This window comes from Corvus moneduloides, chromosome 7 (genome assembly GCF_009650955.1).
Source record: "Corvus moneduloides isolate bCorMon1 chromosome 7, bCorMon1.pri, whole genome shotgun sequence".
Lineage (NCBI taxonomy): Eukaryota > Metazoa > Chordata > Aves > Passeriformes > Corvidae > Corvus > Corvus moneduloides.
The window spans coordinates 15,379,625-15,396,378 of NC_045482.1; the positions used below are offsets into that span (position 1 = coordinate 15,379,625).

The 16,754-nt window shown below is 41.1% G+C and overlaps 1 protein-coding gene across 4 annotated transcripts in view; it reads right to left on the reverse strand.

The window, feature by feature from the left end:
* The window catches only part of UBE2E3 (ubiquitin conjugating enzyme E2 E3), a 57,355-nt gene that overhangs the window by 21,536 nt on the left and 19,065 nt on the right, over nt 1-16,754 (reverse strand). The window contains exon 1 of one of the 4 annotated variants that reach the window (XM_032114705.1): nt 10,066-10,148. The exons of 2 other annotated variants lie outside the window; for them this stretch is intronic. In XM_032114705.1, the coding sequence (XP_031970596.1) occupies nt 10,066-10,133 (68 nt within the window). In that variant the 5' untranslated portion in view covers nt 10,134-10,148. Of the gene's footprint in view, nt 1-902; nt 1,037-10,065; nt 10,149-16,754 lie in introns of those variants that run through there. One more of the 4 variants, XM_032114704.1, reaches the window with a different exon arrangement.

The window sequence follows — 16,754 nt, forward strand, 5'->3', positions numbered from 1 at the left end:
CAGGAATGGCTAAGGGTTGTATCCAAACATGGTACATTTGATATGCCAAGCACAAATAAACTAAACATAGCTGTCTATTTGGCATCAGAAAGCAGCCAACAGAAAAATAAATCCCAGCTTTCAAACTCTGACTTCCCTCCAGCTTTATCTAGTTGTTGTTTGATTAATTTTGACAAGTGTGGTCCACAAAACTAATGTACCACTTCTGCAGACCGTACATTTCCAACCTCCTTATAGTTCAAATTTTCAAGCTCTTTACACCTTCCCACTCCATTCACAGCCTTCTTAACCTCCCTTAGAAACACAAGAAAAGTACGTCTTCACTAAAAACTCATCCAGCAGAGACTGACTGCGGTTCTCCCAAATGTGCATACGTTTGCTCTACCTCTCTTCCTCCATCTGGCTCAGTTAAATGCCACCCATCCCTTCTCAAAGAGATCTTCTTCCCCTTCCTCGAATATGCCCCTAGTAATTCTTCTGTTACTCTTCTCACAATGAAGGCAATCCTCATCCCATGAAGACAAAATTCCTTTTCCTAGACAATCCCTCAGATTCAAGGACGAAATATTAATTATAAATTACATTTGTCATTCCTATCTGTTGAAAATACATATCAGACACACAGAAATACTGAAGTGTCATTCACCATCACTGATTCCAACTCACTTGAATTACTCACCTTAGACTCATAATCAAACTGGAGGAGTTTCGTTTACAAAACTTTACTTCTGAGCATGCCATATAACTAACAGCAACTACTGAAAACTAGAGGGTTTTTTCTTCCTGAATTTCTAGTCAAATGACCCTCTTTTTATGTGGTTGTGTGAATCAACACGCACAGCTGATTGAGGACAACCAAAAAAACCACAGCTGAAATGCAAAGAGTAAACTTATTTTGTTACCTCGCTGACTGGAGTATCCTAAAACCACATTGGGCTGCAGACACCCAAAATGAGAGCACAGGCACTGTCCAGCTCAGCCCAGTCCCAGGCAGGGCATCGGGGCTGCTGTTTGCACCCATTTATCAAAGGGCCACGCACACGTGGTATAACACCATGCTGTGATTTTCCTCTGGGCTTTTTATGATCTCTGCTTTGATCTCTCTCTCTCCCAAGACAGGGAGCACAAGCATGTCTGGGAGAGGGACTCCAAGTTTTAGTAAACACCTCTGTTATCTCTACACAGAAATTCTACTTCTCAAACAGACAAAGGATAAACAGCAGTAGGCATAATAAATGGTTTCCCACACTGTTATTCTCCAGGCCTTGGAATTCTCAGCTGCAAGGTCACTTGATGGAATCTACCATGCTCCTCACCATTCTTCTGCTTTCAACCCTTCCCTCCCCACACTGGCAAAATACTTCTTAGTTGGTTTATGTCTGTTGCATAATAATATAAAAATAATAATGTTTTTACTATAAATTAAGTCTAAAGAGGATGATACACTGCCTCTAGCTGTTTGCATCTTAATCTCAAAACTGTATCAATGCAAATCTGCTGTAGTTACCTGAAATACTTTGATCTGCTAACAGTGCTTATATTCCTCCTGTCAACATTTATTTCTCCTTAAAAATCTTTCTTTTTAATCTAGAAATATTTCAATAGTAAGGAATAGAAAAGTAAAAGGAAAATGACAAGGAAATATTAGAGAAGATGATTAAATATTCATAAACTAGGTAATGCTAAATTCAAAGTTACACATGACAACTTTAATTCTAAACTCTCCTATAAGTTCCTGACATTCCCTTTAACTACCTGTCTATACACTCTGTCTTAAATAATTTTTCACAACTTCAGAGACACCACGTTTTAGTTAGGCAAATATTTTGTATCTATAACCCATACATTTTGTATCTATAACTGTCTATACCCAGCTTCCTGCCAGTCAAAATACTAAAATACCAGAGAACATCTATGGCTCACATGCTGAGTTGAGTTCATCACTAACATACTTGAGAGAGTTACAAGGATGACAGTTCCACTGCTAAAAGGAGTTACATGTTATACAACCATTAACTTTGATAAGGAAGAAAACGTCTTGAAAAATAGTGGGGCTTTTTTTCTACAAAAGACTTCAAACTCATGCCAGTGTCATAACACTGCAAATTAGGCAAATATACAAGAAATTAAACATTACAGGATATATTAAGTGCACATGAAAATAGGCAAAACCAGCATCCTCAATTTGAGAAACAAACAAATTTAAAGCAACTGTACAGTACAGTACAGCTGTACGTACAATTTTAGAGACACCGCAATTAGTCTGTTTACCATGAAAATACATACGTGTATTCAGATTTGCAATTGTTTTACACTTGGGTATTCGTAAAGTTATCCAAGCAGCAGCAGCAGCTGCATTCCTTCTGAGCTCAGTACTCCAAATCTGCATTTTTTGTAAGAAATCCTAAAAATGGTAAGGCATAAAAAATCCTCTGATTTCTTCACAGACAGTTCTCAGCCAAATATGTTGAGAGTTTCCCTGCTTGGTCTCAGTGCCCTGGCCATGACATCTTGTACACTTGCCACGCACAAGGCCGTTTCCCTGCCTCCTGCTTTCTTTCAGCTACAAGACACTGAGGTTACATTTCTGCAGCTTGTATCTAAATCAGAGTTTAAGATGATACTCAGATGTTAATATTCAAATATTCACAAAAAAGACAAAGGATCGAATAATTTATTCTGCAGACCCCCATGTGTATAAATGGCTTTCATCTGTAAAGATATTATCTCATTCACCCTCTATCTCAATAAATAAAACTGTAAACAGTTTTTTTTTTTTTAAACACATAACCAACGTTTTATTTATTTTGATTTCGTTTTCTCATATACTTTACTTTTACTTTAGCTGAGGACTTAGACTCAAAATATACCTGCATTACTGAAGAAGACAAAAAATGATCCCAGCAGCAGCACATCTGAACTAAACCAGCTCTCCCTGAAGGACAAAAAAAGCTCTTTACCAGCCTGAGGCTGGATATCCCAGTCTTGCAGCACAGACACACACACAGAAGACACACTGGCAAAAGCACACACAACACAGTCAAAACCTACAGAAACATTCTCAGGGATTTCTGCACAGCTACTGAATCATGACCAGATTCTTCAAGAACCATCAGGCTTCAGCAGCAGAAACAAGCAACCAGAGTAAGGAGGAAAGAGCAGCAGGAAAACTCCACCAGCGTGTGGTGCACACAAATAATACGGAAAAATATTAAAGCTGCTTTTCCCAAAACTCACCTCAGCGCCACACTCTGCTCTGGGAATATATGACACACCAGTGCTGAGGGAGGCAGGAGCCGGCCTTGTTCATGGTGACTCCATGAATGAAGCCTGGAAACATGCCAGCTGAGTGCGGCATCAATCCATTTCCCTGCCTGGCATAAGACAGGTAATGCTGAGAAGTTAAAATTATCTGTATGACTTTTATTGGCCTCTGGGCTGTGCCCTACTCTGTAACTGAGAGGTGTTTTCCAGGTCAAATGCCACCTCCAGACTTCAACAGGTCCCATGGGTGTTGTAACAACAACAAACCAGACAGACCCAATGCCCAAAAACTAAACCTTCAAACTCTATGTGGTTGGTTTTTTTTAATCACAGAAACACCAAAAATAAACTCTGCTAAGGTAGAGACTAATTTGGTTATTTTTTGAAGTAAACTAGACTCTATCAGCTAACTCACTGCATTCCAAGGAACTGTCATCAAATGAACGTAGTCACACAGGATTTTAAGGAAAGAAAGTCTGGCTGGAAAGGGGTCAGTACTGTTCCCTCAGCATTTGAGGGCCCACCTCTGTATGTCCTGCAGCAAAAGGATGGACAAGATGCCCTACACTAGATCTGTTACTGGTCTTAGATGGGAATACCTGTTGAAGAAGAGGTTACAGAAGTCATTGTCCTGGTAGATGTACCACCCACACAGGAACTAGTGACACCAAGTCTGAAATTTGACTCCATGGCAACATACAACTTCTCTTCTGTATGCTGATACAACGTTAACTTTTGAAGCCTAATTATGATCATTGAGATTTCAATAAACTTACTCTGCTGTTGAACAACAAACAGAAACATGTTATCAGGCAGGATTTGTTCAGAGCTGCCAAGGAGACACTTGGCATGTCCCACTCCTCTGTTCCTTTCAGTGGGGCTATTCCAGGACAAACATGCTTTCAGAAAAATTTAAATAAGCTGGAGTAGCTGGATGCAATCTTGATTCTTACTTAGAGGAGCAGCATATAAAGGCATGTCCAAAAATGAAACAAAAGCTGTGTGCTCAGGTTCAGACTTGGAGGGAGAACTCACGAGTGCTGAAGAGCTGTCAGCAGAGGGTCTGCTGGCGTGCAGTGGAGTGAAGCGGAGAGGACCCTTTTCCCAGTGGTTACAGAAAGTCAGACAGGCTCAGTTTTATTATCTGGGAAATGCAACAAATGCCAGCAGCAAGAAGTCAATTAAACAGAGCCTTGAAATGATAAATGAGATCAGCAAAATACACAGTATTATCTTCTGTTCCTAGAGAAGTAAGAGTTTATGTTGGCTGGAACAATTTTAGAAACATTCCATGCAGAACAACACTACAGGAGGAGATCGTACCGTCCCCTTTCCTGAAGATTTACCAGAGACCTCGACTAGCCTCAGGGAACTGTGGGGATCTAGGTAGAAGAGCTGATTTCTCAGCCTGAAGCTGGACTAGTCACTGCCTGTGTCAGTGTGATGAGCAAGTTTAGCTCTTGAGCTGCTAATGGCTTTTAGTGGCAAATCCAGGAAACATGCAACAGGACAGGAGACAGGGAGGCAATAAAGGCCAATAAAGATCCAAAACTGAGGACATTTTCCTATTTAAAGGCTTTCTGGGTAGATGCTCCTCCCAAATTTAATGGAGGAGGTTGAAAAGATTTCAGCAGAGCTATTTTAATCTGTAGCTTTTCACAGGACACATGCAGGATACATAATGGTTGGTATATTTAGTTGGCATGGAAATATTCTGCTGGCATTGGCTATGCACAGCATTATTAAAATGAACAAGTGTATTCAGTCCCTTTGATCAAACTCTGTTCTCAGTCTTGTCTGAGGCTTGACTAATATTACTGATGTCAGTGGAGTTGCTTTAAACCAATACCCTGTACTACACTTTAGACACTAAGAAATGCTAGTAAGAATTAATTTACTTAATTCAGAATTCATTGTGCTTTTATCTAAAGCATAAAGTATATTTTAATGTATAGCTAATGAATTAACAATAATTAACATTTAACAACAATTATTAATATTAATAATGTATAACTAAAGAATTAGTCAATGAATTAATGAAAAATGTAGACAGAGACAAAACTGAAAGTGAAACCAATCTCCAGTGCTTTAGATAAAAATCTATTTATAATTTCTTCAGATTTAATATTTGTTTTACAAAAAAAAATCTGTCAGAACCTCTACAATCTCTCCAAATAAGATACAAGTCTCTTAATATAAGATACAATTCCTTGGCATAAGAAACGAAATCTCTTCAGGTTAATTCACTGTTGTTCTGAGCAAGGGCAAACCCCACAATCTTTTTATTTGCTTTCTTGGTAAACAGATTAGATCCATATTCAGCTACAGTGTTACATATGCATGTGACAATCACTGCCATATTGCTCTGCCAGCGCTCAAGAACGTTTCTCTACCAGTTAAACAATCTTTCCCGAAATAAACACATCTTTTCCGTTACCACAAGCTATAAAGCAGTTCAAGAGCCCTGAAATGATCTTTTCATTAGTTTGAGATGCTTAAGCATCTCAGTACTGAAACATCCCTTATAAGCCTTATGAGACAGGAAGTGAATAAATCCTGCTCTCCCATTCCCTTAATGAGAATGCCTAATAAAAATGTAAACTAATTCTCTTGACTGCCACTATCCTGTCTACTGAATGAAATCTTCCTTTGCCTTATCATATATTTCTATAACTTTAAAGCTACAATATATTTATGGCTGTTTGAGATTACTCAGCCAATGCCACCAGTTGGCACTAGTTTCTTAACTTCCCTCATTTTTTTTTCCTTGGCTGAGGCCAGACAAGATCACCCGCCCGGTTAGCAAATCCATCCTCTTCAAGTCAATACTATAATAACTTCACCAAAGTCCATCCTCCATCAACAAAGCAATCACAAAGCCCTTAGCTTGCAGTATTTCCTTGTTGAAGGTATACTTCAAGTAAATTTGAATTATCTACTTGATTATAAACATCTATGGGCTTTTAAGCTCAAATGAATATTAAATATACTTAAACTGTGCTTTCCTTCCCCTCTCTGTAAATGTCTCCTTGTCCTCCTAATGCAAACACAGGCAGTGCTTCTCCCCACAACATTTGTCACTGTTAGCAGCTGGGTGGACACTTCTGTTCCCTGTTCTACCTAGACAGAGGTCCTTGCTCAGCCCTTTTCCTGCATTTCCAGGGTCTCTGCAGGGAAATAAGAGCTCAGGCAAGCAACAATCTGCCTGTCCAGCAACAAAAAGAAAAGAGCAGAGAATATGGATATTTCAGCTCATTTTTATGACAGACCTGAAAACCAGCCAAGAATTCCAGCAGGATCTCTGGACAATCTGAAAAGCTATAAAGGAAAAAATAATCCTAAAGCCCACAGCTAAAAGCCAGGGGTTATAAGAGAGATTCCAGAAACCCTGGGATGATGCAGAAAAGCAAGTTGTCTGGAGAATGGGTCAGGAAAGAGCTGAAACATGGGCTATTCTCAGATGTGGCCAGTAACTGCAGGTAACTGCAGAGCAGAGCCATGCCACCTGCACCAGCCTTTTACCACTCTCCGGTCAAAAGCAGGATCACAAGGTGTGTTTCAAGGCAGAGGCACCACGGTGGTAGCTGCCAGACAGAACATGAAGAAGATGAGACTGTTGGAGAGGTGGGCTGCCTTTCACCACACAGTGCTGGAAAAAAAAGCAGGTTCATTTGGTCCTGATTAGCCATTTAAATTGCTGTCAAGCCTTCTGCTAGGGAAGCATTTCTCCAAGCTCACTCCTGAAAGCACTGATCTTGACAAAGGCCAAACAGGGAGAAGGCTGCCAATTTGCTCTTTCCTTCTGCAGTAGATGGCTGCTCCTGCAGTGTGGTCAGCACATGAAAAGAAGTGCTTGGGCCTCAGCTAGCCATGGACACAGAGGACACAGCTGGACAAACTGATCTTTCAGGTGTGCTTCTCCACACTCTTGTTGGGTGCTCTCCCTCCTCCTGCCTCACATTTGCCAAATCACAGGTTCAGAATGGACTGGCAGGTACCCAAGCTTTTTCCTGGCTCTCACAGGTAAACACTCACTGCCAAACGTACTTTCCCTGGAAACAATGATCCTGCCCCTCCTTGTCTCACATCTAACAAGAGTGAGTGTCTCCCTGGCCACAGAGAAGGCTTCAAGGCAGAGAAGATGCTTGGGAGACAGGTCCCGTGAACATCAAGGAAAAGCAGGAAGTGAACACCACTACTCCTTTGTGGGTTTGTACAATAGGAATTAGACCACTTAGGAGAAAGCCTCCAGCTTATTTGTTTACTGTAAGGGGCCTAATGCATAAATAGGCAGAGGGCCCTGTCCTTCAAAGTCCCTCTTTTTTCAGCCTGTGCTCTAACCTTTAGATGAAAAACACAGAGAAGAAGGGAAATGAGCATGTTTTGCCCATGTAATATAAACAGGTCTCGTGGCATGCTGATACTTCCCTGTCTCCAAGGAGAGGATAGCAGCTGTCTTGCTGCTTCAACCTCCTGCTCCTGAGTTGACTCACACAGAGTCTGAAAAAAATAAAGCTACAACACAGTGGGTCCGAGCTGGGAGACAGGCAGAGCATCTTGTGCAACTGCCATTACACCATTCTACACACAAAATGTCCTGCACCAACTTCTCTGTCCCTGCATAGCTCGAGTGTTTCCTCCTGACAAGCTCCAGTTGAACCTTCTGTTTTAAGGAACACTTTTTTTTTTATGAAAAAAAGAAAAATAAAAATAGAAAAAGAAAATTTACTTGAGTATTGATGTTTTCCTGGAGCACTGGAAGATACAAGGCAAGGGAAGAGCTTCTTCTGAGAAACACTCTGCCAGTCTTCCTGCTCCAGGATGCTCCTGTTGTCTTCTCCACACAAGTGCAGGGTGGAGGGGTCCCTCTCAGGGGCACTGGCCATCTTGCCTTTGCTGTGTTAGACTTTGTTGTATTCACACAGCTCCTCACAGGACCCAGTGGCAGCCTTCAAGATGAAGTTAGGCCAGCTGATGCTCCCTACAGTGTTCATGTCTCTGTGGAGCTCTGCCTTTTGGCACTCTCTGTCAGGCGTGGCAGCTCACCTGTACCTCACGCTCCTCACCTTCCTCCCGGCATCACAGCAAGGGGAGCTCACTGCAGCACCTCCTCAGTCCCGCTGTGTTTCCTAATGCTGCCAGCCACACCCCCCAGTCCATGCGGAGAGCAGCTCCCAGAGGAGGCAGGAAATCAAGACAGAGCCCCGGTAGATGCCCACTGCCTGCAAGTCTGGTCTATACTTTTCAAATATGCACATGACTCCACGTAACAGCTCGCTGACACCACAGTGACCCTCAACACAGCCCTGCCTGCACAAGGGCTGAGGCCTTTCTCAGCTCCCAGCTTCTGGCACTTAGCATGACTTTCTTCCATGTTCACAGAACAGACACAACAAAAGTCATCCAAACTTTTTGATCTGAAAAAACACAAATGGGATGAAATCACCTACAATCATAAAGGTGTGTTTCAGGTGCTGACGACAAGCCAAAGTGTTTTTCTATTATTGCAACTGATTTAAAGCAAACAGAGAAATTTGCATGTCTGGCACTGAGGTACAACATCAGATCTACTTTATATGATTTCCTGCAATGCTGACTTTACACTGGGAAGCTCAGCTCTGTACAGAAGAAGACAACTTCTGCAGTGATGGCAGCCATGTGTAACACAGACCCTCAAGTCTGCTTCTCACAACCAGTAAAAACTACATTTGCTTCCATCTGGCATTTTTCCCACCTTCCTGGAAATGCCATGGTTAAACAGTTGGGTTTTCTTCCAAAAAGTTGTGATTTAAAATAAACACACACAGTTTCTTTAAGAAATGAGAACCTAATCCCGATTTCAGCAATCACACAACTGCTAGAGGAACAGCACTCAGCACCCAGGCCCAGCAGACAGACAGACACACAGAACAGTGGCAGCTGGGTAGCCACCTCCAGACACTGCCCATTCCTGCCTGGTGCCTGCAAGGGAATGAGGATCTTCTGATGTGAGACACCCTAATTCTCATCTCCTCCCATCACCACAGATATGCAGACATTGCCTATTCAAACACAGGAGCTGCCAAGGAAGGGAGTGGATGAGGAGGATCTGCAGCAGCAGCGGTTATAACCTGCTCCTGTGACGGAAGAGGACAGCTCAGAAAGACACTGACTCCTGCGCTGACTTTTTATTCTACCACCCATCCAGATTACAGCCCAAAGCATTCACAGTGTACTGTGAATTTGAACCCCCTTTGGGTCATTTCCCATTTATGTGCACTGCTAATGAATTCAACAGCTGCAAATCAGGGAGGGGAAAAGGGGGTTTGAGATCTATGACTGCTTCATCTGGCCTACACCTGCATTTCTGGCACATGTGCAAAGTGCATCCAGATCATGCTCTCTTCACTGTAGATAGGGAGCACAGGAATTGCCTGCATCATGTGGAAAATGTACTTAATTGACTTCTACCAAGGACAAAGTTCCTCTATAAGACACTGAAAGGGGTATGTGCCACCTCCCTATGCAGAGTAGCACCCTGAGCTCTGTTTCCTAGTTATGTCTGACCTGGAGGACATCAAGACAAGCTATCCAGATCTCTTTTTCAACCAAGCAGGAGAACCATTAGCTATTGCAGATAAACTGTTCAGTGCAAAAACTGTCCTTCTGGACTTGTCTTTGTCAGGATTAGCACAACAGAGCCCCTAAGAAGTATCCCAAGTAAAAAATCAAAAGGAAGTATTTGTAGTGTTGAGGAAGCCTGTACAAACAGACAGTGCAAATGAACAAGAGCCCATGATGCCTTTCAACCCTCTTACTTACTGGGTAGTGCTAGGGTTTGCCCATCCTTCTCCCACATGTGAGCCCAGAGACACTCCTGCCCTGAGCATTACACCCTTCAGCACTTACTGATGACAAAAGAAGGTGCAGTTTACACTTACTTTTACAGCTCCATTAAAAGGTGACCTGCAAATAAAAAAAAATCAAGCACATTTAGTATTATGTGCTGAATGCCCCCAAATAAACAGGATTAAATGAGCATTCAGCCCTCATGTAAAATTTAGGTGAAAAGACTGGCACTGAATGTGTACTTTGATTTTATGCTCATGAAACAGAGTCCTTCCTAACAGCAATGTTCTGAGCAGTTCCTCACAACTACTGGCTCCAGATTTCTGCCTCTCCCTGCTTGCAGGCAGCACACTGGGATGGAAGTGAGGCAGAAATATTATTCCTCTGAACGGCATATTTCTGAAACTGCCACAAGAAAGCTGACAAATCAAGGGGACAGCAGGCAGGCCTCAGTTCCCCTGCTTTCTCTCTCCTCACCCTGCTCAGGCACCAAAGCCTGTGCTTTCCAAATGCACTGACCTGACACTGGGTTACACCCTGTGCGGACGCACTGGGGGATCAGACATATTTGAAGACGAGGTTTAGAGATTTGGTACAAATATTAGCAGTGAATTGCACAGCTACAGGTAGAGCTTTTTCCAGTGAAATAATGAACATGATAGCTATTTCCCACTTGCAGTCACCACGCTGTTTTCCCCTCTTCTTTCTGTATTTGGCCCTGCTAAACTGACTCCCCTCCCTCAGACCCAGCTCAGGAAAGTGTTTCTGCATGTGCTTAAAACCCAGTGACTTCAATGGGAGACAAGCATGTGCTTCAGTCTTTTACTGGCTGGGGTGTTCAAATGAATGTATACCTTTCCCACCAGTGCTCTTTTGCACCAAATTTTGTACCTTTATTATCAATTACCTGGTATAAAGTGATGAAAAATTAGCCCATTAGTGATTTGATCACTTCATAGCTACTCACATTATTCTGATTCAAAAACATATGGACATGTAAAAGAAGACTAAAAGTTTTCCTGTCCTAACTTACACCACTTCCCCAGCACATGAGGAGGCTGTTAAGCATTGTGCTGCACTTCTCAAACAACGTTGCTCTCTCCCCAGATCTTATTTCCCATTTCTCTGAAGTGAGGCTTTGCAAAGAACTATCTTAACCTACAGAAATACACTGCAGAGGTTTCCAGATAGTTGTTCAAATAAGGTCTAGCACTTAATTTTAAATCTCTTTTATAAACAGAAGTGACCAACTTGCATCAAAATAGAGCCTGGTACATGCTTACTCTTTGTTGGCTTCTTTACCTTGGCTTTTTTATTCCTCATTCTTTTGTGAAATGTGATACTGCTTTTATAGGTGTCCAAATGGTTAATATAAATCCTCAACATTATCCTACAACTAAGATTCCACCATAAAGTCTTTAAAAATACTGCTTTGTAAATACAAGTGCTAAAACAACTAGAGGTGTGCACACTCTCTACATCTAAATGTATAATTACAGGCAAACTGATTGACATTATCTAGAAATATTATTTAAACTAAGAAACTAAACAAATGAGTTATACCAATTCCTGCCAACAACAATTCTTTGATTTTTAGTAGACTGATAAAGACAGCTGCAATGGGTTAAGAAAGAATTTAAAAATAACTATAATATCAAGCAGGAGATCTTTGAAATTAAAAGTGCTAGTGAACTAAGAAAAGGGAGTAGGTTATGCCAAATTCTCACTTACAGTTTAAAAGAGGGAGATGATGGAGCTGAACTGAAAGCACTGAACAAAAGCTGCTTGGTTCATCATTTCTCCTTACCATCATCCCTAAATAAACCCACCTACCTGATGTCTTTTTGCTTTCAGCTAAAAACACTACTGATATGGTAGGCAGGTTTCCTCTAGCCTTGCCTGGGAAAAAGCACACCAGACAACAGCGTGCAGGCATAGTTATGCCCCACGTGCAGGCACAGCAGTGTCATGCCAGTGCTGCTGCCAGAGCATGACTGACCACTGACAAAATAGAGGAAACCAGCCAGGAAAAAAAAAATGGCACGGTGTCTAAACAACAAAATAAACAACAGAATAAAACCCCCAAACAACACCTTTGTTTTATTTCATGTCATCTGTAATAACAGTGCCCATCATACTTTAGAAAAACCTGCCATACCAGGAAGCCTTCTATAAAGTAATAATGGCAGAGTTTTTTGTTGCCTGTCTGCTCTAGCATCCTCCAAGCACCTTCTGCTAATATTTCAGCATACCATTAAAAGAGGCTAATTGTGTACAGAGAGAACTGTGCATGAAACAGCAGCACAAGCTCTGGCTGAGCTTGGTCCTTCAGCACACCACTTCAAGGAGTGTTCAAGCAAGCCAAGGAAGAGCAGAACCACAGCAGAAACTACAGCACACTCACTATTTGCTAAAGAGCTGCAACAGGCAGAAGCAATACTTAAATGCAACACCCTCTCTTGAACAATTAGAAACATGATTGAAAAGGAAAAAAATACCTAAAACATACACACTGAAAGATTTAAATGTTTTTAATTCTCTATAGATTTACATTAATTTCATCTATTTTCAGACTCTCAGCTGTTAGACTACTAGGCAACGCCATCTAGTGATCCTAGCTGAAAAAAAATCATGCTCCATTCTTTGTTGAAAGGTTCACTCTTGAAAAGGTTCACTCTTGCAAAATTTGTTTTTGTGGAACCACAGTATCAGGAGGTGCAAATATTTCAGTACCTATGAGCATTTTCAAACCTGCAGCATTAACTTAGCAAAAAGGTCTGAGCCATTTTAGTTATCCTGAAGTAATTTACAGAACTGACAACACAGAAAGCGAGCTGGGTTAATCACGTCTAATAACATCACAATTTAAAACTGCACACACCATGTAGTGTTGAAATGATATAGGGATACAGTGCAAAGCCCAATAAATGACCTCCAGATTGGGAAAGACCCAGAGATACTATTTTTACGATGAAATAATTTACCTAATTTTTGAAGATTTCTGTTTGTGTGTGTAAAATACCCGCTTGAAAAATGTTACACCAGTCTTACAATTTCAAGGAAAAAGAAACCTTGTGCAGGTTTAAAGTTTCTTTTTTGAGAGGTGGAACCAGTCAGTCATCTGCTGGTGATAGCTGTGAGATGTAATTAGCTTCTGGTGGAAATTGCCAGCAGATGCAACTAAAAGTTTAAGTCAATTGGCTCTGCTTCCTCCTTACAAGAAAACTGGAGTTTCAGGGCTGCATTCCAGCATGATGGATCTACGAAACCAAAGCTAATTTGACAAGAAAGGGAAGCGTCCCTTTTCCTGGTCTGCTTTAACCCTGAACATGCTGCATGTTCCTGCCAAGGATGTGTAATTTTTTCTTTTCTTTCTTTTTCTTTTTTTTTTTTTAATCCCCGAAGAAAGTAACTATGATTATAAAAGAGATACTCCACAGAAGAAAGGCCAGTGTTTAGTCCCGATTATTGAAATGACAGCTGAGGAGATGGGAGAGGGAGAAGATGTAAAAGTTAGAAATGGTGAACAAAGGCAGCATGTGAAACAGGAGTTGGAATAGGAAGCACAGCAAGCTTAGGTGCATGAAAAGTCAAGCAAAACCCTGAAGCACCAGTACTGCAGCTGGTTAACACTCAGTCTGAACCATTGGCTTGTGACAGTTCTGCACTCTGGCTGCACCACACTGCACCCTTCAATAGTTCCACAGCAAATGCAGCACAGGCATCACTTTGCTCTCACCCTGCTCTGCTGCACAGATCTGCAAATTTTCTGCATTTGATCAGTATTTGATTATTTCAACATTCAGGCCTTGATCAGCCTGTAGTGGTGTATGGGCTATGCATTCTTGTGACCTGTCCTGATCATGTCCTTCATATCCGTTGTTGAGTAGATAGTGAATGTCCAGCCATGACAAGTAAGTGGCATCATTGTTTTTCCAGCTGGGCTTTGTACAAGCCTTGCTGGGATTTAACTTCCTTGTATCTAACTCCCAGGGATATTTGAAGACCTCAAACAGTAAAGAAACTTCACTTCCCCAAAGCTACCATTAATTTGTAATGACCACATCTGACATGAAAGCTTTTTTCAGTGAGAGGGCATCTATTAACTGAGTGTTTAATTACTCTTCAGAAATAACAAGTTCTTAACAAATCAAGTAAACATCTACAGCTCCATGTCAACGGCACATGTGCACACCTGCCTTATCGAACCAGGCAGCATGAAGAGCAGGAGGGTTTCTGGCAAGCTGCCTTTCAGCACCCACTTTATCTGTACACTACAAAACTCATTTGATGATGTCTTCAGACTCACCAGAAAGTAAAGTGATTTGGGATACGTAAGAAACTCACGCACAAAACATACTAAATACAGCACTTACACAAAAGCTTAATGGAACAATGAGGAGTTTTGTCAAGCAGAAACTCAAGCAAAGTGGCCTTTGTTTTTGACACTGGATAGACTAGTCACATTGTAAACTACTGGAATTATGCAGATCTTGCTACAAAAAAATCATACTAGCAACTGTTTCGATGCATTTCCTGAAGAGACACCCAGTGACAGCACAGCAGAACTGCCACAACCACTCTCACTCCAGCTGCCCCATATATGTATAACTCTCTCCTAAATACCTTTGAATCCTCACTTTGTAACCCTACTTTAACAGGTCAGCTTCTCAAAAATATATGTTAAAAGGGGGTTATTTACCACAATTTTTCTAGCAGATTAACCAGAAAAAAACGTATGTGCACATGGTTGAGCATATTATCCTCACACAGTATTGGATTTTTCAGAAGGTTTAAGAGCAATCTTAATGATTTTATTTCCTTTTTAAAAAGCCTGTTTTAATAGCAAACCTCTTTCAGCATGCTAGATGGCTTTAGCTAGATGGGAGCCTTTCCCCTCCAATTAAGAAGAAAAGAATCCTGTAGATCTAATCCTGCCTACAGGATATTTTGTTCTTTCTCCTTTTTTAAAGCTAATCCTTACAACTTAATTATAAATTTAGTGTTTTGCACAAAAGTGGAATCTTTCTTAAGCACTCTCCGTCTTCCTCTGAACTGCTTGGGAAAGCTTCCCAAGACTTTTATCATGTCTTTCTGGTTAAACAGTTATTCTTCCTATTAAACAAGCAATAGAACAAATCCTGACTTCCTCTTAAAGCAGTGGAAAAGCAAAGTTTCTTCCAAAATATCTACATAGCCAAGATTGTTAGCTAATGACCTTCACTGCTCTTAAGGCTAAAGCAGTTTGCACCACATAGGAATGTCATCCAGGAGCTGAAACAAAGATAGGAGCTCTGCAGAGAAAAAATGAGCAAGATATTAAAATCTGTACAAAGAGAAGCAGGTAAACCTGGACTCAGGCTTAGCCCAAGGATTCCTCACACACTTAAGTGCTGTGGAGTGCTTAGCCCTCCAATATCCTGGTTTCACACTGTATGGCTCTATCCCCCAGGTGGGGTGAGGTGGCAGGATACAGATCCAGCCCTGCCTTAGGTCTTTCCCGATGGAAAGCAGGTGACTGCCAAATCAAATGTGCTGTGTACAACACCTGCACCATTCTCTGCCTCTCTGAGACACCATTCACTCAAACCCCAACATCATCTTCACCCAAAGTATCTATTTGGGCAGAAATATGGCTCACAGGCTTTGCTATTCCTTTTGAGATCTCAGCTCAGTTTCTGTATGCTTGCTCTTTTCTAAAGGCAGAACAAAGAGAATATTTGGCTTTAAAAACGTCTTGGAAACTACAAATGAAAAATTGCATGACAAGTGTACAGCTTTAATTACATCTCTCAAGGGGACGAGATAGCATTTCTGCATCCCCATCTTGTCTTCTCTGCCCTGGAAATTTGTAAGATGATCGGAGGCACAAATGTTCGTATTTGTAGGGGGAAAAATGACCTACATTACAGTCCTAGCAGATCATGTAAATAGCAGGATGTAAAGTCTCACAGAATTAGTTTACATTTGAAACATTTTCAAAATATTGTTTTAGCTGGGTATAATAGACCACCATAAGATGTGACACACAGCAAACACAGGGCTGCAATTAAACAGCTGGCAAACAGCCAGAAAGAGATAAAGGCCCAGGCTGTCACTTGCTAGACAATATACATGGCTATTTTGGCAGCCAAAATGAATGTGATAATTGAGCCATGACACATTAAAAAGGCACACAATTTCCAAGGAAAGAGTTCCTGAGCACTAAACAGGGAGCATCTATAGTGTGCTTACAGTGAGCCAAGGTTTATGAGTAATAACAAGACCGGACTGATGACAATTCAGCGGTGCCAAGCCAACCTTGTCTCGTGCACTGCACCACGGTGTGCACTTATTTACCACCAGACACAGAAATACAGAAGTGAAGCCCACAGTGGCCATCAAAAATAAAGGGAATCTGAAAAGTGTGTGGCACTGACTTAAATTGTTTCTCTGCATGTTTTTTATATTAATAAAAAATTTTATACAGTAGCATTTCTATCTCCAGAAGGCACAGTACACTTGATTTGACTTCCAACATCCAGAAAAGGCCCAATCTATATAATTCAGTTTTAAAATAAAAATAGACAGTAACACAAGAAGAGTAAATAACTCTTCAAAATCATAATTTTGCTATAAAGAAAAACTACACTTTTGTTTAAGACATGAAGAACTTTAACACT